The sequence below is a fragment of the Ctenopharyngodon idella genome, chromosome 22 (genome assembly GCF_019924925.1).
Source record: "Ctenopharyngodon idella isolate HZGC_01 chromosome 22, HZGC01, whole genome shotgun sequence".
Taxonomy (NCBI): domain Eukaryota; kingdom Metazoa; phylum Chordata; class Actinopteri; order Cypriniformes; family Xenocyprididae; genus Ctenopharyngodon; species Ctenopharyngodon idella.
Window position 1 is genome coordinate 19,109,102 of NC_067241.1, and position 26,468 is coordinate 19,135,569.

The following is a 26,468-nucleotide window of genomic DNA, read 5'->3' on the forward strand; positions in this document are numbered from 1 at the left end:
TGTTATATAAGAATATTTATTTTATTAAGTGCGAAACAGGTAAATATTTACAAACGCTTGAGCAAAATTACAAACATTGTGGAGAATGACAAAAATACATTAAACTGAATGATAAATAAATTAGATACTTTATGAGTATTGGTAGCAGTGACTGGCAGTGTACCAAAGAACCAATAAAAACAGTGCTGACAAATTGTTTCAAAACATGTACAATTGTCATCAAAATAAATAATAAATACAGTCATAAATAAATGCATTTGTTATGGCAAATGTAGTGTGCTAAATTTATTGTCCTTTTCCTTCATTCATTTTGTTTAGTGGTTGAACAGTGCCGAAGATACTGAGGTTCTTACTCTCCTGTTTGATGGCATGTTTCCAAAAAAGCCGTCCTGTTTGAGGAGGAGAACATCAGGTGGACACAGAATACAAATCCCAGAACAATTAAAAATAACATTTAAAATAGTAACAAACTCAGTCGTGACAAAAACAAGAATAAATTAACAAAAAAAATATGCATCTCTTTCTCAGTACTTCAATTGCCACAGGTAGGTTGCGTTTCTCTCTCAGTGACCGCTACGGTCTCTTAAGGGATCAGACAGGATACATGCAAAATGTCTCCTTAAATGTGCTGGGCCCCTGGAGGCACACTGAGGAGCAGGAGGCAGAATTGCTGAGCGTCTCTGGTGGTCATATTTGTTTATTCACTGTAAATGCTGCTCATCTGTGATGTCACAATGTGCGAAGGGGCGAACGGCTCGAAAGCCATGTCTAAAGGAAGCTCGTAACGGGAAGCTGGGAATAGAGGGTGACCCTGAGGAGCTGGAAGACCGGCCAAGGAGGTGGGCGGGTAAGGGTGTGAGGAGATGTAATGTGCGCCGTGGGTCGGGTGAGGAGTAAAGTTCCTCTCAGCCTCATGAGGAGACGGCTCCTGCTTGAGGGCGAAGTTGCCGCTGATGCTGAGTGGCGGCGTAAGAGGGCCGTCGTAAGGTGGCGTGCCGCTGCTACATTCGTTGGGTGAGGAGTTCTCATAGGCTGCCCCCTTGAAACCCTTCAGATGAAGCAAGTGTGAGGCCTCCAGTGAGCCGTAGGGTGGACTGGGAAGTCCCGGTGAGGGATAGCTAATGGGGTGACCCTGCGGACCACCTGCTCCTGGCACCCCGCACTTTTCATCCAGCTTGTTGAGCACCATAGTTGAGGGTCCAAGTTGGAGGCAGCCGGCTACGAGATTGCTGGTAGGTTGCGAAAGCCCCTTGCAAAGCATCTCCACAAAACCATGGCTCTCAGGTGACTGGCCGCTCTCCAGAACCTCCGAAAGCGCCCAGATGTAGTTGCGGGCCAGCCGCAGGGTCTCGATTTTGGAGAGCTTCTGGGTCTTTGAGTAACAAGGCATGACTCGCCGCAAGTTGTCCAGCGCATCGTTCAGCCCGTGCATGCGCGAGCGTTCCCTTGCGTTGGCCTTGACGCGGCGGGCACGGAAACGTTCTTGTCTGGCTTTGGTCATTTTCTTCTTTTTAGGACCTCTTCGCTTGGGTGCCTTTTCTCCATCGAGACCCATTTCTTCCTCTTCCTCCTCCTCCTCTTCCTCCATATCCTCACTGCCAAGCTCTACAGGTTCACGATTGCTCCTGTGTAGCGCATAGTGACCTATCTCAGGTGTCCTATCACCATCTTGTGAGCTGAGGTCTTCCTCCATCCATCCCAGAGAGCTGACTAGCTCAGTCACATCCCCTGGTTTTCCATAAGGTTTGGTCATCATTGTGATCTGAGGTCACAGGAGAAATATTTGTAAGAACATTCATCTTGTTTACACCTTTAGATGTTCAGACTATGACTTTTGAATTGTGCTCACACGAGTTCAGACCCTCATCATAGAGAGAGCACGATTATTGTGATGATTATTATGTAGCTTACAGCTCTACAATTCCATTTCTTCTCTAAGTTTTAATGCTTCCATCTAATGGTAAGGACTTTCTGTTTAAACCCTTTGATTTCCGCAGTTATTTTGGAGACGCTGTCCAATCTGGGACACGACTGGATTTAGTCCACAGATAAAGCGCTTGGATTTAATTTGTGGGGAGTCTGTAAACCGGAATCAACAAACACAGCACCAAGCCACACTAATACGACTACATTTTTGAATTTGATTTGATTGAAATACATCAGCATTGTCTCTAAATATTTTGTCATGGAAATCTGTCGGACTCCCGCGCTGATGAAATTTCCTTTAAAACTCTAGAGCGCGCGCTTTTTAGTGAAATATTTAGATTAAAGTTACATTCTATTGTGATGATTATAAACATTCGTGTTTTTTGGACATTGGCACGTGTCATTTTTATAAGTAGGCTATAGCCTAGAACACAAAAGTTTGTATTAATGACCATATAGGCGGCCCAGATTTCGACTTCATTAATTTAATTGCACTGTAATAAATAAAAAATAAAAAGTTTAAGTTTAATTGTTGCCTTAAAGTGAATAAAAATGTGGCAGATGTAGTAAGTTCACTATTTCGACCACTTTGTATTTAATTACTGCTGAATTTGAGATTTGAGATCAAGCATAATCATGACAAAATTCTATTTTGTCAAACAGGACATAGTGATGAAAACATTTTATAATGCTATTTTATTTTGACTGTTTATATTAATATCTTGTTTATTCAATTATTTATTTATTTTTTAAATGAGAAATCATACAATTAATAAACACACATTATTATAATCGTGAAATAAATCCTGACATAAATCTACATTTGATCATGCATGTCCTAAAACATCTTTAAAAAATAAACTTTTTTTTTTTTTGCATATTATGAATCACCATAATAACTGAAAAATATACATATAGCCTATTTGTATAAAAACAGTATTAAAAACAACCGTACCTGTTAAAGTAGCACTTCAATAAAACTTTGACCACTTAAAATGTGGTCAGAAAGCCACAATGCACTGTCAAAATGTTTAACAGAAATGCTGTCAAAATGTAAAAAACAAAGTTCCAGACGTCCCTCTGATCGTTTCTGTTTGTCAACAGTCCGTATGCGCTGGTGCAGGTCCGTTAGCTCTCCATTGGTGCGTCAGAGCGCGTCGCATGCCTCACTGAAGCGCACTGACTCCCGGCTTTGACTTTCTAGCGATGCTCACAAGCTCCGCCCACAAGCACAAACCCACCCCCCACCCCTCCAGCTGATCCGAAAGCGCGTGGCGCGCTCGTGGCCAAAAGTTTCACGACTTAAGTGTGTGCATTTATCCCCCGGGCTTTGTGTCTGAGGGTGTGTGTGAAGGGAACGATGCAACTTCCCTTGTACATTAACCTTATAAATCTTACAAGGTGAGCGGCTCATTTAGGCTATCAGAGGCTGCAAATGTTTCTGACAGCATTTGGGTCACGCTCATGCATATGTGGATCTGCTAAATTAATATTAATATCGCAGAGCTTAGAATTTCCTAATTGTAAGAAAATGTTTCATTGAAAAGCTTTGAAGAATTTTTTTTGACATAATCTTTCATTATTATTCTCAAAACAATTTTGATTTAAAAATAGGCTATTAATATTTTAAACAAAAATAAGTCAGCGAAATTTAAGTCAGAGTGGTGGAGTCCTAATCAACATGCTATTTTAAATTTTAAGAAACTTTTAGACCCACATGACTGTCAACGTCATTAATAAATCAAAATAACAAGCTATTTTATTGTTACGTTCACTGGATTATGTAATACACCAGTTAACTTGTAGTGTACTATTCCAAATTGAAAATAGCCTATAATTGGGAAGCTATACAAATATCACTCTCTGCTTTTCTTTCGTGACCTAACGTAATTTTCTGCCCCAATAAAGCCCGCTCAGTGCTGGATTAATACCCCTGAGCCCTATTTGGTTTATGGCGAGGTCAAACGTTGGTCTTAACTCTAATTACAGTAGTCTAGTGTACAAAGACGCGCGCGCGTCCCAGTAAATGATTGTGACAGCTTGGTGCAGTGTGAGCAGGTGTGTGTGTTGTTCACCCGTTTCATTCATTCGCTCCGTCCGCTCATTAGCGCCCCTCGGCCCACCAAAACATAACGCTCAATAACTGCTGGATTAATCAAGCCCAAACGGTTTTGTTTCGCTAAGATAACTCACTCAAGCATGCATGCTGCGCCCGAGGGTGATTTGCCCCCCAAAATACTCTTTTCTGAAAAGATTTATTAGACTAGGCTACTTCAGATGCAACAGATAGGACTAACCATGCTGGGGAACTAAATTCACAAACTTAGAGATATGTGATAATAGCATAAAAATGTGTATCAAGGCAGACCCATATTTAAATTTTCTTTTTAATATATTGACACGTTTTTAATTTTAAGGTGGTTCATGACTCAAAAATACTTTTTGCAACAAAGAAAAGACTAGTGACAAAAAATGTTTAATGTGTTATATTAACATGAAACAGTATCCTAAATAAAATTTGCCTCCACCCTGAATGGGGGTTATGAGCAATAAACTTTCATATTCTATAAAACAGGTTGCATCGCTTCCGGCTCAGGTGTTTTGTATGTGCTTCATTAAATAATTGCCCTGTCCAAATAAGCGTGCTGCGTCCCAATTCGCCTACTTCTACTAAAGAGTATGTACTCTTTTTGTGAACAAAAAGTACATACTTTTGAGTGTGTAGCAAAAGAGTAGAGAAGCTTTGGGACATACTATCACGTCATACAATTGCGTCTTTGCTCTCTGTTGCATCCTGTCACTGTAAACTGGCCTGTCAATCATCTTACATCCTTCACCACATTTCATTTAGTTCATTTCCTACCGTATCGGAGAGAAATGCAGGAAATGCACGTTGATCTGCAGTCGCGGGTCTTTCATGTGGAGAACTCTCCTCATATGCATAATGATGCATTTAAAAGTTAATGGCCAATCAGATCTTTATAAAAGTCCACATTGGTATTGCAGATGAAATATAACACGGATAACATTAAATAAATATTTTCTATCAGGTTAAACTGATTATTAGTCACTCAAACCTCTCACTGTCAGTCGCCATGTTTTGTAGTTTTTTAACACTTTTTACTCATGTTTGTAGTTCTGAACTGAATCCTCATCCAAAGCGCAATGGGTTGTGGGCAATATTAGCCTTTATAGTGAGCACGGATCCACACTTCAAAAATCTACCGGAAATAGTAGACCATCCGGGGACTTTTGGCATACTCTTTTCAACAATTATGCTTTGAGACATACTTATTTTAATCTCACATACTATTTAGGATGGATAGTATGGACATTGGGACGCAGGGCCACACTTGCGGTCTTGGCCACTTGACAGCGCGTGCACGTGACAGGAAGTAATTTCGCAAGACTGTCCCACGTCTTAAACATGCCTAAGTGCAGTGCCCTTAATGCACACTAAACCAACACTATCTTGAATACTGCTTCAGAGCAGTATTTGAGGCTAAGCATATCCCATCATGCATTATGGAACTCACATGCCCCAAAATCGCGAGATGTCAAGGAAAACATTCGACTGTAAGTTAAATTAATTATAATTTGGTAGTAAAGTGTTGCACATTTTATTGATGCAAAGATGAGTAGGCTATGTGTATTTTGTACATCATTTACAACTGCTTTTTATCACTTAAAGATGCACCACAATTTTAAAATTGTCTTCTGTTAGTTACATAGCGACCACTGAACAGACATTTAGATGTGTATTTTAAAATGAAAAGTATTTAAAATAATAATAATAAAAAATAAAAAAAATCTAAACGCTTGCATTTTTTGCAAGACTGTAAGTGTGTCCCGTCGGGTAATCAAAAGTTCTACACACACTTGCAGTCTCTTGAACACTTGAGCCGAATACAGGTAATGTACGTCATGTAAGTAGACAAGTGGTCAAGTGCAAAGACCACAAGTGTGAGTATTTGGACAGGGCTATAGAGCTGTTTCACTCAAGATGTCTTCAAAGGAGTTACCAACCCAGCAAACATTGGTCCGATGGCAACGTTGTGTCTCTGGCCAAAAATAGTCGCGGTAGGATGGCATAAATCGTAAAAATATGTAACATTTCCTAAAAATGCATTCAGATACGTTTGTACATGTCTACAATTCTCTGGGGTTGCATATAGCCTATAATTGTTACTTTGACTCTTAACTACGTGTAGTTCAATATATAATAATAATAATAAGATGACGTCTATGTCCGTTCAAATTTCATTTTGGAACTATTTTTTGGAACCATGATGGGACGTGTTGAAGGGACGTGTCAGGTCTTTTCAACGGTTATTAAACGTCCAAATGTTTGAAAGATGAGCAGAACCGATGTCCACTGCATATGCAGATTAATATCTAAAAAGTTTTTTTATGCAATGATAAAATAATCTTAATTTTATTCAAACTTCAAGTATTCAGTAAAAGTTCACTGCAAGAAATGGTTAAATAAATAAACACTGTAAAAAATTAGTTGTTTTAACTTAAAAAAGTAAGTGTTCATGCTGCCTTAAAATTTTAAGTTTAGTCAACTCAAATATCCAAGTTATCACATTTCAAGTCGACTAAACGTAAAATTTTAAGGCAGCACGAACACTACTTTTTTAAGTTGAAACAACTTTTTTTTTTTTTCAGTGTAGCTAGAATGTTCATATAAAAAATAAAATTATGTGCATTTTAACCATTTATGACATTTTGCTCTGTGTATATATATATATATATATATGACTTTATTTGGCAAAAAAGGGCTACATATTATGTGTTCATACCACAGTAGGGGCTCTATTGTGCGCTATTGACTGTGGGGCTTCAGGTCACACGTGTCCTCAAACTGATCCCATTGTATGCACCAAGCGTGCACATCTGTGGCCTAGACAGTGCGCTCACGCTCTCTCTACAAAAAGTTTTGGTAGCACTAATATTAACTTTCATTATGAATCCAATGCTAACAGATCACATTCATATACTTTTAGAAATAAAAGAGTGACCCATACTGATCTAATGATAAATATATATTGGTAAGATTTATTATTATTATTATTTTGACAGGTATTTATTCTTTAAATCTGATGCTTTATGTTTCCCCAAAAAAAAAAAAAGATATATTTTTAAGTTGCTAGCCACCATTTACACATTTCAGGAGATAATTGGTATAGGGATAGTTAAACTTTTAAGTCAAGCCGGACACTGGTGATTGATAAATGAACAGATGGGCTTAAGTGATGCGTCTGCTGCACCAGCGCTCACGCGCCAGTCGCCTGCCTGCCATAATCTCTCGTGCGACAACACAATTAACACAATAGGACAATATCTATAGCGCTAGTTCACTCGGGTGACGCTTCTTTCCTCTCACACAAAGGGAAGAAGGCTTCCACTTGGCGGCATAGAAGTGTTGTAAAGATAGAAAATCTATGCACTGATGAAGATGGAAAGCCTTTGCTATGGTAACAGTCAACAATCAATGTCTAATTAATCATGATTAACATGAAAAAAAAAAAAACATAATCAAGTTTTAAAAAAGCTTGAATGTTCACTTTCTGAGTTTCTGAGAAACTGGCCTTCAGACTTTTGGTTTGTGAGTGGGTCAAAGAAAGGGAATATATTTACATGCTTAAGTGTGTTCAGGCATATCAGAAGTGGTGCCGTCCCATATGAACCAAGGATCACATGTGTGCCAACAGTATGTGCACCTATAACTGTGTCATGCTTCCCCAAAGATCCCACGTTAACCCTGCTTCTCCACAACTTTTCCTCCCTGGAGTGTTTCACAATGCTGTGTCACACCTGCAACCTGTATTGGGAATTCCTATGCCGAGTCCAAACTCTCCTCCCTTGTGTCCTACCGACGGACAGCTAACTTAGGGATCGAGGCCTCCTGCATTTTCTAGTCCACCTCAACCAGAAGTGAACACTACACTCACAAGAGACCATTTACTCATTTTCACCATCTGACCTTAACGCTGATGGTTTTATGAAGGCTTTCTTAAGTGTTCATGCAGTGGGCCTTCATGGAAAATCTGTGAATGCAGAGCCACGAGACCTGTGGTATACTCAATAGATAACCTCCTGTTGAGACAGTTTAGAGTTCAGATTATATCCAGAGGAACAGCACACAGAACTCCCATGACCCGCTTCATTGTTTGGAGTGTCAGCTCCACTCCCCAACCCCCTCTGCAGTACCAAGGAATTGCGTTTCTGCAACCATTCAGAAAGTACTGATTAGTTAAATATAAAACATCAAAATATTTAGGAGCCAAATGACAATTTTAGTTGACAGATTACAGAATTGCTCAATAAAGCACTTTAGTTCACTGCATAGTTTCATACTTTGGCTGCTGTTTCAGTACCACCGTTCAAAGGTTTGGGTCAGTATGATTTTTTGCTGTTGTTGTTGAAAGAAATTGATCATTTTATTAAGTAAGCATGAATGTACTTGATCAAAAGTCACAGTAAAGACATTTATCATGCTACAAAATATTACTATTTCAAAAAAATGCTGTTCTTTTGAACTTTGTATTCATCAAACGATATTGGAAAAAATATATATTATGGTAAGTAGCACAACTGTTTTCAGCATTGATGATAATAATAAGAAATGTTTCTTGAGCAGAAAATCAGCATATTAGAATGATTCACTGAAGACTGGAGTAATGATGCTGAAAATTTAGCTTTGGCATCACAGGAATAAATTACACTTTAAAATATATTTAAATAGAAAGCAGTTATTTTAAATATTTCACAATATTACTGTTTCAATTGTATTTATTATTATTTTTTTTTTTTTTCCAAATAAATGCAGTCTTGGTGAGCTTAAGAGACTTCAGAAATATTCTAAAATCTTATCCTTCAGGTCAGTCCTATGTTCATAATAAAAAATATGTTTAAATATCCGCTGCAATATCTTGTCCTTTTAACATTTAAGGGGTTTTCCCATGACTGACAGCGCTAGTCAAAGCATTTGTCAGTTGTGTCTTGTTCCGTGTTCACAACAATTCAATATAAAAGTCTTCGCTACTGACTGACACACTCATAAAGACAGTCTTTGCTGCCATCTAATGGCGTAATAATGTAACTTCTGTTGCTGTTCACGGTCAGGGACTATTTTTTCCGGCGGAAGGAAGGCTTTTAGTGAAAGTTTACTTCATGAAAGTTATATTGATACATATTTCTGGCTTTAATATTTGTATTGTGTGGTAACCGTTTTATAAAAGCAATAAGGTACTCGAGGCTAGTGCGGTATCGTGAATAAGTTATCTTTATAACTGTCTCATTAAAAAGAACCCATTCATAAGAATCATTTGTTTGAGAGTTGGACATCACAACTCGCATACTGATCCACGCACACTCTAACAAAGAGATATCTGATGAAACTGCATATAAGCAAAGTTAATCATTGTCACAAATATTTGATCATATTAGCCACCATTTTAGTTAGTCTGGAGAGGTTTGTACTGACCGCATCAACCACAAAACCCTCAAATCTTCAGCAGGAACTTGACAAGTCAAAACAGACTAATCAAGTGCATCCGCCCCCTGTCAACACATGAACAACAGTTAGTAGGACGCATCTCCTTAAGCACACCAGCAATGACTGAGCAGTTGTTTACTCTCGCTGGCTTGTTGTGATGCTGTTGTAGTTCCCTTGGTTGAGAGTCCTTCTCTGTGCCAAGAAACCCACACACCCACAACTATTGCCACAAGTGAGTTATCCTTTTTTGCAGTCCCAAGGGACCTGTTTGGAGTGGGAAGGGGGATTCGTGCGCCTCTCTGACAGATGGGTCCTTGTTTCTGTCTTTCTCTCCCTCACTCCCTCTCTCCTGAGCTCAGACACAGACACACTCGCTTAGACTGAGATTGAACGAATACAATAGGAATTAAAGCCATGCACACATGCTCCCTCTATGTCTCCTGAAAGCTGAGCCTCTTGTAATAATTATAAAAGCAGGGGTGTGTTTGGGTGATGGGGGCTGGGCTGTTGGGGAAAACTTTGATAAAAATTTGCACTTAATGACTTTTTCTGACTAATTTTCTTAAACTTAAAGTTACAAACAAACTATTCAATCAAACTTTTGAGCAAATAAATGTTCCAAAAGAGGGTTTTCGTAGCGTGTCATAATGAGTGAACAGTTCTTGAAAGAACCTTTTTTTCCGCTGCATTCACATTAGCAAAAGTTTGTGTGGAAAAAAAAGATCCACTGTCAATAGCTAGAGATGAAGCACAGAACTCACTTTCAAACCAAGCAGCTTTCTGTTGGTCAGCACGGCGAATTTGTGTGACCAACTTGAACATGAGAGAAATCTGTGTGGGGAACTTTTTCGCCCTCATGTGAAACTCCCAGTCATGCAACGACTCAGTTTCAAGTAACGGTAAATGTAATCGCACCTTTAGAATAAAAAAAGAACATTGGAATTATTTGAAGAACCTTTTTCCACTATAACGAGCCTTTTGTGCATTTAAAGGGTTAGTTCACCCAAAAATGAAAATAATGTCATTAATTACTCACCCTCATGTCGATCTACACCCGTAAGACCTTCATTCATCTTCAGAACACAAATTAATGTCACGAACCTCTCAAGATCCAGAAAGGTACTAAAGACATATTTAAAACAGTTCATGTGAGTACAGTGGTTCTACCTTAATACTATAAAGTGACGAGAATACTTTTTGTGCACTAAAAAAACTAAACGACTTTTCAACAATATCTAGTGATGGCCGATTTCAAAACACTGCTTCGAAGCTTTACGAATCCAATCAGTGGTTCAGGGCACCAAAGTCACGTGATTTCAGTAAACGAAACGATCCGAACCACTGATTCGATACAAAAGATTCGTAAAGCTTCAAAGCTTTCATCAAAAATATCTTAATTTGTGATCGAAGGTCTTACGGGTGTAGAACGACATGAGGGTGAGTAATTAATGACATTATTTTCATTTTTGGGTGAACTAACCCTTTAATGGATGTTAAAGGTTCTTCATGAACCATCCATGCCAATTAAGAACCTTTATTTTCAAAAGTGTACATGTTCAAAATTGTGATTGTGAAAACGGAACTGTATTCCCTTAAGAGAATAATGGAGAATAAGAGTGTGTCTGTGTTTTAAGAGATACGTGTTGTAAAGGTAATCCCAGGGCTCCGACCTTAACTGCTGCTTACTGGAGCTGAATACGGGAGTTCTCTGGGATGGATCCTGAGGGACAGGAACAGCCTAACTCATGTTCTCTGGCACTAGGGAGAAGTGGGGCCGAGTTTTATGGGTATGGACTTTTAACCTCAGTATCACTCCCTTCATCAGCGCATTATTAGACTAAAACCATTTCTTTCCTCCATTAAACACACTGAAATCATGGCCAATGAGTAGTGAGTGGGGGGACTCTGGGAATAAAAGCCAGTCTGCCAGTTTGTGTAAATCAATCCCATATTATATCAAGTGCCCACTGCATAATTGGAAGCGTAAAATTGCCCATTTGCACAATATGCCACCTGCAACCCCTCTCTAGGCTGCTCTGCTATTGATACGATGGCTGGAAAGTGTCCACGCAACACCTCTTGCAATTTTTCAAGCGATTGCTTGGAAGTCGCGCAAATTCCATTCTGTTGGGGAATTTTGAGGGTCATACTGGCTATTAGAGCCAACGGAGGATAATTGAACCATTCGAATGAGCCGAATACAATCACTTATAGTTCCAATTAAGGTGGTCAGAAAATTCCTCTCAAACCACATTTTACAAAATGAAGTGTTCATCCAATCACAGTCCATCCTTTTCCTGAACCCCAACCCTGTTGGGGTGAGCTGTGAGAGACGAGGGAGAGGGGGAGGAGGGTTCCATCTGCTTTGCTGGCTGTCCTTTGGGACATGGGCATACCCCAAGGGGCTGTAGCTGGGAAGGATAGAGGGAGGGGAGGATGGGAGGGAGTGAGAGAAGTTGAATAGATTGCACCCATGCACTAATCAAAGGCCATAATCAGTATGCCCAAACACAATAGGCAGATTTTGCTCATTCCTTACTTTAGCTTCTCCAACAAACATTATTATTATACAAGATTCATAAAACGAACTGCAACTGGCATTTTGTAATTAATGACATGAGTGAGCAGATTCATTTCAACAAATTAAAAGATTTCGGTGTGTTTGGCAGGGGGCCGCAGATTATGTGTGATCAGGTGCATGTTGCCCACAAGTGGAATAGTCTGATTCCCTCTGTGGTTTACAGCAATATGACACACAAAGGTGATAAGTGGTTTAATTTTTATAAATTAATTCAAATTAAATTTAGTTATATGCATACAATTTTCCTCGTCTCTAAGCAAATAATTAAAATAAAATATACATTAAAAATAATTCTGAAAATGCAGCTACATTATTCAAGAGAAAATGCAGTATGCATTGGAGTAATGCCAATTTGACTGAGCCGACATTTCAATCCACCCAATTTATTGGTTTTTGAAGTATTTTTCCACCTTCATACAGACTTTTTGATGCAGAAAACAAATGCCAGCTGGAAAACACCACAGCTTCCGAGTAAATGAGACGAGAAGTGATTGTTTGTTTGCTGCATGAAAGACAGAGAGACAAAATAAAAGGAATCAAGTTGCATCAGGTTTCATGGTTTCTCGTCAGCTCGGACTTGTTGAGGGATGCCTGGATCTGCCGGTCCGTGTGGGTACCCCAGCGTTAAGCATCCCATTGATTGAACTGCTCCTCCAGGGCAAAAGCAACTTCAGTGCTTTAGTTAACACCCCTCCAGCCAACTACAGAGCTTTCCCATTGGCTGGCTTCCTCTAAGCTGCCTGTATTCTAGGCTTATTGTTTCGCGAGCCCTACACAGTCAATATTAAGCTTGGCTAATGTGATATAGAGGCAGCTGGAGGAGCCACAGATATTACCATGACACTATGGAGTAAGGGGTGTAATGCCATTAAAAATAAATCAGGTGGTTTGATGATTCGCCATGGTCCGGGGATTCTGTGAGACATTAGGTGGGGCAGTTGCTATAATTCTATTACGCATTCTGGGGGAACCTCTGAGGAACAATTGATTCCCTTTGCCTAGTTCAGCATAATTCAATTTCTTTTCATCAAAGGCCTGAAAAGAGGAAGACAAAATAGAAAGTTTACTTTTCCAATTGGTAAAATCGACCACCAGAACGATCAATTCTGGGACTGTGTAGAAAAAGCAGATGTTTGAGGACCTTCCGCCTGAAGATGGTAGAATGACTTTGATGTCATACGCAAAAACTTTTGAGTATGGAAAATAAACAACAGCAAAAATAAATAAGTAGAAGATTTAGGACATACTGGATTGGTTACTGCTTGGATTCCTGTGCAAACAGAGATTAAGAGAAACGTGAATCACAGAATTTAATCTCTTTAGTCGGTTCGATGTTCACTCGGCAGACATGCTTTGTTGAAGCTCTATCACTGAGCAAGCACGCGAGGTCAGGTCACCACTAGTTACAAAAATATTTCGTAGACATTGACTACGTTCACATTTTTTGCTTTGAATTAAACAGGTCTGGCGACCATTTGTAATAACCAAAATGTGGATTAATTAATTAATTCAGTGTGCCGTTGGTCGCGCGGTGGGGGTCCTGTGTCACTATTGTTCTGACGCTCGAGACGCAAACGGTGATTTCAAGGCCCATTGAGCGCGCGATGGATTGTACGTAAAAATCTATTAAAGGGCGGAGAGACCATCGATTATTCCACAGCTTCCATAAATATGTATAGTATGGACTTATTTGACGTTAGAAGAGTTGTTGTCAATAAACAAATAGGCTATTTGAAGTTTCATTTAAGAAATTCGTTTACATAATGTAGCCTACTTTTATTAGGGGATTTCAAAAAGTATGCATATTTTAGGTAGGCCTACACCGTGACAAATATGATTGAATGATACTGCTTAAAACCAGATTACAAAATTATACAGGCCTGACAATAACATTTAAATCATTTAGAGCAGGTTTAATCAACTAATATTCAGTTTGAATAATTCAAGGTTGAACCAAAAATAGTCTTGATTTATTTTGATAAATCATTTTTTTTTTTTCTTCACGTGTGGCTTATTTATGTAGAAAAAATAAAATTATATATTAGCTTTCTCTCTTTTTTTTTTTGGTCTATTTAAGGTTTTATTTTGGGCAATACTGACATCTAGTGGTTACAGTCAAAAACAACTTTGCCTTTGTGCTGTCACGCCCTAAACTTGTGCTGATTGGTTAATCCATTTGTGCCCATATTTTTCTAAATGGTTTCATGCATATAGTTGTGTTAATAGTGTCCCATGTGAACATGTTCTGCATTTATTTTCCCCAGATTTTTTTTTTCTTTTTTTTTTTCTTAAAAATCGTATTTGAATGTGATATGTTGTAAGCACCCTTTCCTTGTCAAATTTGAATAGGAGGAGAACATTTGGCATCTAACTCAAAATAACTGCTTTCAACAGATCAATCTCTATTCATAAACACATTTATTATGTATAAAAGTCTAAGAATATTTGATGCAAACCCAAAAAAAGCTGCATCTAGCTTATAATCTCTTGAATATGAAAACATAACAAATCCATTTGTTTTGCAGCCCATTAAGTTGCCCAAACAGGGCATTGTGAATCAAAAAACTGTGAATCAGAAAATTTTACTTCTATATGTGACCCTGGACCACAAACCAGTTATAAATCACACGGTTATATATGTAGCAATAGCCAACAATACATTGTATGGGTCAAAATTATCAATTTTTCTTTTATTCCCAAAATCATTAAGATATTTTGTAAATTTCCTACCATAAATATATCAAAAATATATTTTTGTGAGTGGATATGCATTGCTGTGGACTTCATTTGGACAACTTTAAAGGCGATTTTCTCAATATTTTGACAGTATATGCAGACAATCTCTTTCAGAAGACATTGGGAATAGGAAGTTACGTCATATGTGTCTGTTTTGTGTAGAGTTTTAGTGGTTTGCATGAAATTTATTGAAGCACTCAACATGCAAGGCAACGCCTTATTTCTCACATGCAAAGGAAGTGCGTCCATCACTATCAAATTAAACTGTACAGCAGAGATGTCAGTTAAAGGGTTAAGCTATGTTTTAGGTGGGATATTATGAAAGAAAAAAGCACTAAACAAGACCAATAACCTTGATTTATTAACCTATTAACACAGTATACCCCATTTCCCCATGATATATGTACTTACAAGTCATTTGCCCACCAGCAACTGTAGTTGCCGCGTGGACTTTTGTCACAAAAGTGTACAAAAAAACTATAGATCTCTTGAAGATTTGTTTTGTTTGGATGATTCTAGAGACCTTCATGATTATGTAGATATGTATATGTCAACAAAAAATATTTATACATGAAAATTTCTTTGGGAGAGTTTCCCTTCGCCATGCTTCCTGACAGCCTCATGTGGCAGGAAGGAAGTGAATACCTTTTTTTTTGTTCTTGAAATCCTTTATTTGGTTGTTTTTTTGCATGTCATTGAGACATAAAACATGGATGACATCTAGAAAAATACTTACAAAAGGAAAATGACAACTATACACTGAAATGGGTTAATAAAACTATGCATAGAAAAGCAATTCATGGCTTTGAGTGATTTCATTGTGAACCACATAACATTGTAAATGATCCCAAAAGGTTTCAACACGCAATTCTCTGGAATGTATTTATCTGATGTAACATTAAGACTGGAATTAATTGTTTTGTACAAGGAGGTGTCATATACTTTTTATTTACTTCATTAATAGTCACTATAAAATACACACTAGACACCTCTGAATAGTAAGCATGAACTTTATTGAAGAGATTAGACTAACAGATTAAATCATCCCGTTATTACGTGAGCAAAAGAGATCTTAATATTAATAAAAATAATAATGCTTGACAGAATCAGCACAATGAAACACTGATGAAGAATGCAATTACCAAGACACAGAGCGTGAGAAATATTTCCCAGAGATGAAAGGAAGAGAATAAAAATAGAAATACCTATAAATAACCATAGCTAACAGATCTAGCTCTTACAAACACACACACACTCACAGAGGTCTTGATGCAAATTAGAAATGAGATTCTTTTATACTGATACTGCTGTCTATCATTGACACAAACACCCTAACACCCACATATGTACACGATTCTGACCTACATATAAATACAAGCGGAGAGAGTGAAACAGATTCGGTGAGACAGCACTCCTACGCACACTCTCTTCCACTGCATGCACATCCACTGCATGAATTCCTCCTAGATCATTCCTGATACCTTCCTGCTTTTCCGATTCTTTCTCTTCTCATTTTCTACTATCAGAGGACACACATGCAATTCATCTGACAGATTTTTCCTTGACAGGGAGGACGGACACATAACAAGGTCTAGCGATGGCACCAAAACGAGAACCGTCAATTAAAAAATCTCCATCTGGGGGAACCTTACCAAGGCATGGACCACCATTTCCTTGCCCTACCACAACACCCTCACCCCCGAAACCAGCTCCTGAGTTGAAACCGCGGATGCTGCGCCCCTCTGACTCCCCCTTTGACCCCAGCACATTAGAGGTAAGTGATGGTCCAACAATAGAGTCTTTCGAATTTGAACTTGTTCATCATTACTAAGGCAACAGCTCAAAAACGCATCCCTAAAATAGCACAGGTAAATCAAGCAGAAATAGTATGTGACCAAAAACTTGATGTGGATTTGAGGATTTATTCATTTAAATGTTCTGTATGACAACGTATACTGCCACATTACAACACAAGTAGGCTATCAGATCTGAATTTTATATTAGTTGTGAATAAAACATCAATGTAATCTCTTTATGCAGCTCTGATTACCTCAGCATAGCACACAGAAAACTGTGTCAACCCAGCGCTCAAACCTTAAGAGAATATTAGAGCTATATCAGGACTGAGAAATGGGGCACTGATGTATCTGGTCCACAGTGAGCTGCATTACTGTCACAATGAATTTTACTTGAATGTACTGAATAGTTTATATATACCTGATTCTCAAATCTAGGTTGGAATTAACAGCAATACATTCAATCGGATATTGAAGCAAAGTATAAGAACAATGGGTTTTGTGTTGGAATTTATCATATAGTAGGCTATATATTTCCTGTCTTTGATGATTTATCATTATACATTTTCTTTGTATCACAAATGATGCACAGATATCCTTATATTAATACAACCAACGCCTCCATGTCCTTAGGAATGCAGACAGCATTGAACCTTACAAACAAAAGCTAGTCGCATGGCTTCACAAACATGAAGATACACACGCTCTGTGCAGTCAATCATTATGCTGTAGTGATTTAAGCTGGGAGTGTCTGTGAGCAGTTATGTCACTTTTTGTGTAACGAGCATTCCCCACCCTTCGTACTACAATGAAGGGAAGTCCGACGACTCATTCTCGCGAATCGGTTAGAACCGGTTAATAAACGATTCATTGATTCTTTTGCGTCATGACGTATAGAGGGTATGCACGTGCCGTCGAACGTTACGCCCATTGAGTGGCAAAAGCCTGAGTGGCAGCATTGGTTTAAAGCGAAAAACACACAAAACTCATCCAAAACGGGAAAGAGCTTTGCGACTTACTGTACAAATAGCTTTGACACAAAATCTGAGGTATATTTTTACAGACTGCTGAAAGCTACAGAAAAAAAAGAAGCAAATAGGTCGCTGCAATTCACAGAAACAGCTGGACTCCAGGTGAAGAAACATGATTTGCAGTTATCATTTTGTGTCAAAATGTTGGATTTTGGGGTAAAATCATACTTTATATATTGTATTGTTATATGTTGTGTTGACAACTCATCAATTAAATATTTACCATCTTATATTCTGGGTGTTTTTATATATAAACACTGACAAAAACTATACAAGTTTTAGGGCTGGACGATATGAGGAAATATATAACACTGATATAAGTGATCACTCCGATTTAGATCTACCTATATTATTATATACCTATATTGCTTTATGTATTTCCCCGGCGTCGAAATCAGGCACATATAAATGTCAGGAAACACGATTCCTGGCTGCATGTCAATATCCATGGATTAGGTTTCTTTGACATGTCATAAGAAACACTTTCGAGCCCAACCTTTAGTGTAATCTTTTGTTTTACTCGCGTTTTCTTAGTTTCCCCTATTAAATCCAGGCATGCAGCAGGTTCTTTTGCCACTCAGTCCAGCTGAGGGAGCGCGTTCCGGCGGGAAAGTAACGTCTATGCATACCCTCTATTACGTGGTTCTGACATGTTGCGGAATGTGCCATTTTATTAATTATTTTTTAAATAATAATTAATGTTTATATCCGGTTCAATCTGTTGCAGCCACGATTCAACCTAACGTCATTTACAACGTAAATATAACTGGAATTTATATTATAGATATTAAAAATGTCTTACCTTTCGGCTTTCGTCCAATAAGCAGGTACTCTCCAAATGCTTTTATTACAAGTTAACATATAAAATAAGAAAAATACGGTCTTTCCCCAACCGCTTGATTCCATATTTTGTGAACCGGTTCAGCTAATTCATTGAAAAGATCCGACTCCAAAGAACGATTCGTTCACGAATCGGACATCGCCCAGCCTTCATAACTCAGCAGCGCTAGCGAGAGTCATTTCATCTCACACTCCCGCCGCGATACACACACCCGGAAAACAAGCCACTGCAAATATGGTAGGCATATTGATAAATGTTTCATTTAAAACGCTTCAATAGAAAATTTCTATATAAACATATCTAAATGTAGGGTTAGAAAACTGTATACAATGATAGTGCTAAGAGTCTGTCGTTAGCCTATTTCATGCTAGCTAACCGAGTTTTATGCTATTTAGTACGCAAGAAAGTGACCAAACTTTCTTGTAAATTGTTCATGAATTTAATTTACAGATATTCAAGATTATACTAGCTAAATTAAATGTGTTAAATGGTTGTGTTTTAATTAAGCTGTCACTCGGTAGCACGGTTGTGAGTTAGCAGACAGTATTAGCCGGTTAGTTTTAGCCAGGGTTAGAAAACTTGTTTAACTTTTTCATCCGGACTGAAATGCATTCCCAGACGGATTTTATGTACCCAGAGATATGTTGTTATTATCAGAAATCCCATTTGATTCACAGCTTTTGCATCATTTCATATTCATTGAATGTCGCTTTGTCTCAAACAGTCTGAATTCACCGAGGACCAGATTCTTGGTGAGTTTGTGTCTAGTCCAGATGCATGTTACTTTGTCTCAAAGTGATCTACATGTGTATGTATTATTTCCCCCGCATTTCTTCCTAGACAGCCTGCTTTCATCATCCAATCCATGTTATTCTGCTCCTCTATTACTCATTCCTCCTGCTTTCTTTCCTTACCTTTTGTATTGTTTTCCTTTGCCACTGTTGTATGTCACCTCCAGATTGAGTTTAACTTGGAGCAAATACACGGTGAGTGAGTGCATTGAAAACTTTTCTGTTCTGATGTCAGTTAGTTTGCATGGTGTTAAGGACAACAAGCTGCTGTTTGTGTGTCTGATAGCACCTCACCTGCCTCCTCCATTTGACCTGCATTCAATAATTAACATACGTGAACTGCGAGAATAAAAATGTTTGTTTGGAAGCATAGAAATGCGTTTTTGAAGTGTAGGCCTGCGTGTTTCCTCTGTAGCATGGGCCGTCATATCTGCAGAGGGTGTGTCTGAGTCAGGAAGTGTTGAAATGTTGCTAACAAAAGAGTGTGAAACGTTGCGTGTAAAACTTTTAAATATCAACTCTGAAACTAGAATATTGTAGTTATAGTCTGTTACTACCAATGGCATGAGCTTTTTTGGTCAGTGGCCATTTAGGCTAATCTTTGCTCTTGTTTGTTTAAGCAAAAGAAGTTGACATAATACTGCTCAGTCTCTCGTTTTCTCCTCTTACCATATATGGTTAAAGGCTCAATTTAAGGCATGCAAGGGAACAGCCACATTCCAGTGAGCAGGAAAAGCTTTACTGAGATGGGAAAAATGTTTTTTTGGATGGGCCTGTCCTAACGGATAACATTCAGTTCTTTTGGTGAACTCTGGCTCGGAGTCAAAGAATAGTTTATTTATAACCACACACATTTTAAGAGTTTATGCACTCAATAATGGAAGGTTTTAAGATAAAAAAAAAAATAAATAAATAAATAAATGTATGTGTATATATTTTAGCATATATAGCATATTTATTCGTGAGACTGCAATGAAATCCATTTTATTTTTTCCCAAAATTCTGGCTTTTCTTTTTTTAAAAATGTCTGGTTTCCATTTTAATGGTTTACTTAAATATTAATAATCAAAAACAATGTCTAATCAATTAAATTAATGGAACTTTAATGTTTTAAATATAAGCAGTGCAAGGTAATCTAAACTGAATCTATATATAACTGAATATATTCAGTTTTCCAGTACTTTCTTATTCTTGGACAAATTGAATATCAGAGTGATCAAGAGCCTGACACAATACAGATTACCTTAAATATTACATGGATACAAATGATTATATAATATATTAGATAGTGTTTGTTTAATCAAAATGAATATATATTACATGTTTGAATGCTTCGACTAACTGTTCAGAATCAAGTATTTTTTTTTTTTAGAAAGCGTGTACTAAATGATAGTGTAGTTTGCCTTAAGTTCTGCTTAAATAGCTAGTTGGTGTGTTTGAATATTTCATGAGCTTTTTAACATGATCAAAAGGTCTCTGAGTACTGCAGTATATAATGACTTCAGGTGGATGGATAAGATTTCTGTGGTCATTTAGCTTTCCACAACTAACCTGAATGGAGACCACAGAATAGCCTGGAATGTCATTAATATTGATGGCTGGTGCTGTATTTCCCTTTGTGCTAATCCTTAATTTAAGTCAGGCTTTTTAAATGAATTGCCTGTCATTATGTTCTTACAATGAAAGGCATATTATCTCGTTTCATATTTTTCATGCAGAATACAGTCAACCATCCTTGTTTGTCTTTCCTCTTCATTTCAGTTTCTCTTCTTTTTTTTTTTTTTTTTTTTTTTTGTATCATGCATGTATCTTGTCCTTCTCTTTTCCTGTTTTCTGTCCATTTTCCAGCATTTTGCTTCAATAAATTCTTAAATGATCTCTGCAGAATTCAAAGAAGCCTTCCTCTTGTTTGACCGGACGGGAGATGGAAAGATCACCTACAGTCAGTGCGGGGATGTGATGCGCGCGCTGGGCCAGAATCCCGTCAATGCTGAGGTGCTCAAGGTCCTGGGCAACCCAAAGGCAGAAGGTAGGATCAGACACTATTGCCCGGTTTCACAGACAAGGCTTAAGCTAGTCCCAGACTAAAATGCATGTTTGAGCAACTTGCACTGACATATCTTAAAACATGTCAGTGCTATTGTTTTGTCTTAAAGTGATAGTTCACCCAAAAATGAAAATTCTGTCATTTATTCACCCTCAGGTTGTTCCAAACCTGTATAAATTTCTTTTTTCTGTTGAACACAAAGGAAAATATTTTGAAGAATGTGGGAAACTGAACAATTCTGGGGCACCATTGACTTCCATAGTATTTTTATTTATTTATTTTTTTCCTATATGGAAGTCAATGGTGCCCCAAAGCGGCCTGGTTACAAACTTTCTTCAATATATCTTCCTTTGTGTTCAACAGAACAAAGAAATTTATACAGGTTTGGAACAACTTGAGGGCGAGTAAATGATGACATAATTTTCATTTTTGGGTGAACTATCACTTTAAGATGCACACCAGTGATGTTTTTTTTTCTAAGGAACGTTTATAAAAGCAACTTAAATGTCCTAATTGAACTAAGGCCTAATCCTGTCTTAATCTAAGCCCTGTCTGTGAAGCCAGCCCTATAGGTAATAGCTGAACTGTATAATCATTGCCTTAATTTTATCTCTTATTTTGTCTGTATCTGGATGTACAGGATAAGATTACAGTGCTCAACCATAAGAGTTTTTAGCTGCTGGGCTGGATGTTCAGATTTGTATCTGCCCTGCCAATAATTTTACTAATCCCAGAACAAAAAAAAATACATATTTTAATTTTAGCAGCACATATTTTAGTTTTCTTTAGCAAAAGTTTTTGTTTAAATGTGTTAATATATTAAATTTCTTTGGTTTTCTTTTCAGAAATATCTTATTTTTTTAACATTCTAAGCAGTGAATCTCACAAATAATAGCAGCCTCATCTACTATGTTCAAATGCAGCATAACAAATGTTAAAGTATGTTTGAATGCATAAAAACATAAAATGTAGTGACAACAAAGCACTGGCCTAATGGGGCAAGTATCTGCTCTGTCAGCTGGCCAAAAACTCTTTCACACAAGCCCTGTATTTGTACAAATACTTCGATCAACTATGGTAAATATAGTAGTTCTTGCTTCCTGCACAATATGGAAATAATTGCTATCTTGTCTGATTAAAGGTTTCTTTGTTTCCTCAGAAATGAATCATAAACTGCTGGACTTCGAGCAGTTCCTGCCCATGCTTCAGGCCATTGCTAAGAACAAAGACCAGGGCACATTTGAGGACTTTGTGGAGGGGCTTAGAGTATTTGACAAGGAAGGCAACGGCACGGTCATGGGTGCTGAGCTCCGCCATGTTCTCACCACACTGGGTAAGCCGGCCTGGTCTCCCGAGGAGATATTTATAGTCCTGTCCTCCACATCTAGGACACTCAGGAACGCAGACATGGTTGAATTGAACATTTCAAATATGGTGTGTTGGTATATAGTGCTCTATTTGCAAAAAGTTTCTAAATGGGTTTATTTATTTTTAAAGGAGAAAAGATGACCGAAGAGGAGGTAGAAACACTTCTAGCCGGACACGAAGATGCTAATGGTTGCATCAATTACGAAGGTAAACATTTGAGTTTGATTATGCATGTACGTTCACCAAGAGAGCATTCACTGTTTTTCAAATCTAGTTTTTGTCCCTAGATCTTAAAGGATTAGTTCATTTTAAAATGAAAACTACCCCAAGATTTACTCCCCCTCAAGCCATCCTAGGTGTATATGACTTTCTTCTTTCTGATGAAAACAATTATATTATTGGAGTTATATTAAATTATTAAAGGCCTTCTGATGCGATGAGTTTGTGTAAGAAAAATATCCATATTTAACAAGTTATAAAGTAAAATATCTAGCTTCCGCCAGACCGCCTTCTGTAATCAACTTATTTTTTTCGTAAGTTGTATACGGAAGACGTAGGATGTAGCGTTAGCGTTTTGAACTGCGAGAGGTGTTACCCTTACTTCGTAAGTTCAATACAGAAGGCGGTCTGGCGGAAACTAGATATTTTACTTGTTAAATAGGCCTTTATTAACCCCCCGGAGCCGTGTGGAGTACATTTATGATGGATGGAGGCACTTTCTTCAGCTCATACTCGTTGGTCCTGTTCACTGCCATTATAAAGCTTTGATTCATCAGGATATTTATTAATATAACTCCGATTGTGTTTATCAGAAGAAGAAAGTCAAATGCACCTAGGATGGCTTGAGGGTGAGTAAATCGTAGGGTAATTTTCATTTTAAAGTGAACTAATCCTTTTAAGGTAATTTCAGTACATTTTAATCCAAAATGTGCTGGGAATAACCTGATTGTATTACTATAATATACTTATGCACTACAATGGAAAAAAGTTAAAAGCATTATGCAAGTTCTTTTAGTGAGAATCTGATGGTGACCGCATGCCGTAACTGTAATTGATCTTCCACAGCCTTCGTTCGCCACATCATGTCTGGCTGAGAGATGTCTCGGGTGTACGTCTACCTCCTGCCCTCAACATTTATAACACGTGAAGCAACAATCCATCCAGGCTTTTTCTTTAACGCTCTCAGACGTCCATGTTTGCGTAGTCTACGCACCCTTATCGTTTTGCTAATATAGTCATTCACAGGGTAGTTGAGCATCATGTGACGTCTAGAGCTAAGGAGCCTGGTTGGATGTAGTTTAAAGGTTTTGACATGGTTGGACTCTTCCCTATCTCTGCAGCAGCCTTTTCTCTGGCCCCTGGCTGCAGCATGCTCTCTGCATGTGGCCGTCCCTGCGACGGCTCTCAGAGGCGAAAGGGCGACTGCGCTGCTTCAGACCTGAGCACAGGTCAAGGGATGTTGCATATAAGGGTGCACTGCATTTAAAAGCATTTCATTCAGTTTTGGATTTGTTTTCTGATATTTGAAATATCAGCATACACCCTCCCTGTGCTCACCAAGCAGCGCAGTTGCTTTTATTATGAACTAACCTATCAAGTTGCAGTGATTTGGCTGTTTTTGCTGGTCTTTCTCTCCCTTTTCCTGATGGAGGCTGATCCATAGCTCAACTCTACGATCTCTCATTACTGTAGCTGTGCTATAAAACTGTTTCCACTCTTGCCCTGTAGAGGAAAACCAGAAGGAGCTTCTTTAACATTTTCTTGAATCCTAGACCTGGTTAAGTCTTTGAGCTGTGGTTGAGTAGGAGCTAGCCATGATCTTGCTCTCACCCTGTTTCTCACCACTTAAGAACGAGTACAACTGGGGAACGGCTTCAAACTACAGCAAACATGGCAGGCCAAAAGCAATTTTTGAAGGGTCTATGTGGCTAGGTTTTTAAAAATATTTTTAGAAATGTAACTTTTAGAACAGCATTTTTTTTCATATGCTGCATGCTGTAGTTGGGGTCGATCCCCTTTTTGCTGCAAATTGGACACTAACTTTTGTTTTATTTCTTTTTTTTCTTTTCACAGAACTCGTCCGCATGGTCATGAGCGGTTGAAGATAAAGACCACAACTCATTTGTTTGTCTTATTTTCTGTGTAATAATTTCTTTATGTATTTTGTTTTTCTTCCTATTCATTCCGTCACCTTAATTTGCTTAATTGCTTCAGTCCCTCTCTTGTGTTTGCACTCATTTGGGTATTTTTATTAGAAGTGCCTTTATCTTCTTTAAGTTCCCATTTGACTCCCCAAGAGATACACCTCCTGTCCTGTGGTATTCAAACCATATAACGATATGAAAAAGATCTCTTGTGTGCTGACACGGTCTGCAATAAAACCTCTTGATGCAGCACATTAGCAGTGTGTATGCAATATCCAGTGTATCCTCAGGCATCTTTACTGGACAGTGCTGTAGTAGAAATGTCGTGTCTGGCCAGACTTATTTTTGACCTTTTTCAGAATGAGAAGTTAACTTTTTCAAAGTGAGAAATTATGAATCAAAAAATGCAATAACGTTTTTTGTTTTAATTAACTTGGAATGTTCTTGCTGTCCAATAAAGTACATTTTAAACAAACTACTTTTTATTATTATTATTTTTTTTTTTCTTTTCCCCAGAGTTCTTTTATATTTATTAAAAAGTGTAAGAAATCATTGTATATTTAAGGAACAGTGTCTTAGGGTCAGGCTGAACTTGCCTCTCTCCTGTTTGCAGGTAGATGGCAGTGTTCTTACACTAATTGTAAAAACCAAGCTGTCTGAAGTGAAATTAGAGCAAATTGCTGAACTTCTTTTGCAGTTAGATTAATGCAATTCCAATGATCACTATTTGGTTTCAGGTCAGCAACTTAAATTAAAGGAAAACATTGTTGGCACAAAGATGTTTAGTGTCCTTGGCACTAATTTGTCTCAATTGTTTATAAGGGCAGATCTCAGGCAGACAGGCACAGTGGGTTTTTGGGTTTTTTATATGGGTTCTATATGAAAAGCGCTACATAAATGTAAGGAATTATTATTAACGGTTTTCAACAATAAGTTAATATTGAGTTATTAAGGAATGTTCCTCAAACAGCAAATCATCATATTAGAATGGTTTCTGAAGGATCATGTGACACTGAAGACTGGAGTAATGATGCTGAAAATTCACAGGAATAAATTAAATCTTCAAATATAGTAAAATAGAATATATACACACACAACGGTTCTTTCTGGTTCTCAAATCTGATTGGCTGAGAGCCGTGCGATATTTTAGTGATACCTTTTCACTGTTTGTATCACTCCGCTTGAAGCCACTGTCATGGCGACTGAGCAAATCCACCATAATTTTTGCAAATACTACACTTGTACCACAAACTATATTTTTTTTAGGTGAGAATGTAGTTGTTTAGATCTGAAATATGTGACTCATATTTAATCATAGAGCCTATTTTACAATTTGTTTAGACATTTTTGGAGATGCAAGCTCCAGGCCATCAGTGGCCGTTCAGTGCTCGTGTACCCGCCGAGAACAGCTTCATCTCGGCCAGTGCTTTGGGGATTTGCTGCTGTGTCTTATAGTGGTTAAACATGAGAATTCATTTAGAATATATATATATATATATTTGAAAACATTACTATTTTTAATGTTTTTGAACAAAGTCTTTTATGCTCATTAAGACTGCATTTATTTCATAATAAATACAGAAAAAACAATAATTTTGTGAAATATTACAATTTAAAATGATGGTTTTCTATTTTAATATACTTTAAAATATCATTTATTTCTGTGTTCAAAACTGAATTTTCAGCATCATTACTCCAGTCTT

General features: G+C 37.8%; 3 protein-coding genes across 7 annotated transcripts in view; 1 reads left to right on the plus strand and 2 right to left on the minus strand.

Moving 5' to 3' along the window:
* Window positions 1-5,965, minus strand: part of b4galnt1a (beta-1,4-N-acetyl-galactosaminyl transferase 1a) — a 183,509-nt gene extending 177,544 nt beyond the window's left edge. The window contains exon 1 of the mRNA XM_051880445.1: window positions 5,953-5,965. The gene's annotated coding sequence lies outside the window, so the exon portion shown is untranslated. The remainder of the gene's footprint in view (window positions 1-5,952) is intronic.
* On the minus strand, window positions 1-21,097 carry neurod4 (neuronal differentiation 4). 3 transcript variants are annotated; one of them, XM_051880458.1, is made up of 2 exons: window positions 19,330-21,097; window positions 1-1,762 (listed from the first exon to the last, which is right to left on the minus strand). In XM_051880458.1, exon 2 carries the CDS (start codon window positions 1,754-1,756, stop codon window positions 698-700), a length of 1,059 nt encoding a protein of 352 aa, XP_051736418.1. In that variant the 5' UTR covers window positions 1,757-1,762; window positions 19,330-21,097; the 3' UTR covers window positions 1-697. The 3 variants fall into 3 exon arrangements, with proteins under 3 accessions (XP_051736418.1, XP_051736417.1, XP_051736419.1); XM_051880457.1 differs by lacking the exon at window positions 19,330-21,097 and adding an exon at window positions 18,377-18,522; XM_051880459.1 differs by lacking the exon at window positions 19,330-21,097 and adding an exon at window positions 2,882-3,079.
* zgc:153867 (uncharacterized protein LOC337226 homolog) lies at window positions 16,330-25,238 on the plus strand. Of its 3 annotated transcripts, none has more exons than XM_051880461.1 (7): window positions 16,330-16,521; window positions 19,374-19,401; window positions 21,092-21,235; window positions 22,413-22,586; window positions 22,751-22,828; window positions 23,687-23,729; window positions 24,695-25,238. In XM_051880461.1, the coding sequence occupies exons 1-6, from the start codon at window positions 16,345-16,347 to the stop codon at window positions 23,713-23,715; spliced, it is 630 nt and encodes a 209-aa protein (XP_051736421.1). In that variant the 5' UTR covers window positions 16,330-16,344; the 3' UTR covers window positions 23,716-23,729; window positions 24,695-25,238. The 3 variants fall into 3 exon arrangements, with proteins under 3 accessions (XP_051736421.1, XP_051736420.1, XP_051736422.1); XM_051880462.1 differs by lacking the exons at window positions 16,330-16,521; window positions 19,374-19,401 and adding exons at window positions 18,517-18,652; window positions 19,140-19,167; XM_051880460.1 differs by lacking the exon at window positions 23,687-23,729.
* The last annotated feature ends 1,230 nt before the right edge of the window (window positions 25,239-26,468 follow it).

Bases quoted from the DNA above. Each gene is read 5' to 3' on its own strand.
- neurod4 (XM_051880458.1), bottom strand. From the start codon at position 1,756: ATGATGACCAAACCTTATGGAAAACCAGGGGATGTGACTGAGCTAGTC.
- zgc:153867 (XM_051880461.1), top strand. From the start codon at position 16,345: ATGGCACCAAAACGAGAACCGTCAATTAAAAAATCTCCATCTGGGGGA. The intron at 21,236-22,412 runs GTAGGATCAGAC...TTGTTTCCTCAG, and splicing joins GGGCAACCCAAAGGCAGAAG to AAATGAATCATAAACTGCTG. The intron at 22,587-22,750 runs GTAAGCCGGCCT...TTATTTTTAAAG, and splicing joins CCATGTTCTCACCACACTGG to GAGAAAAGATGACCGAAGAG.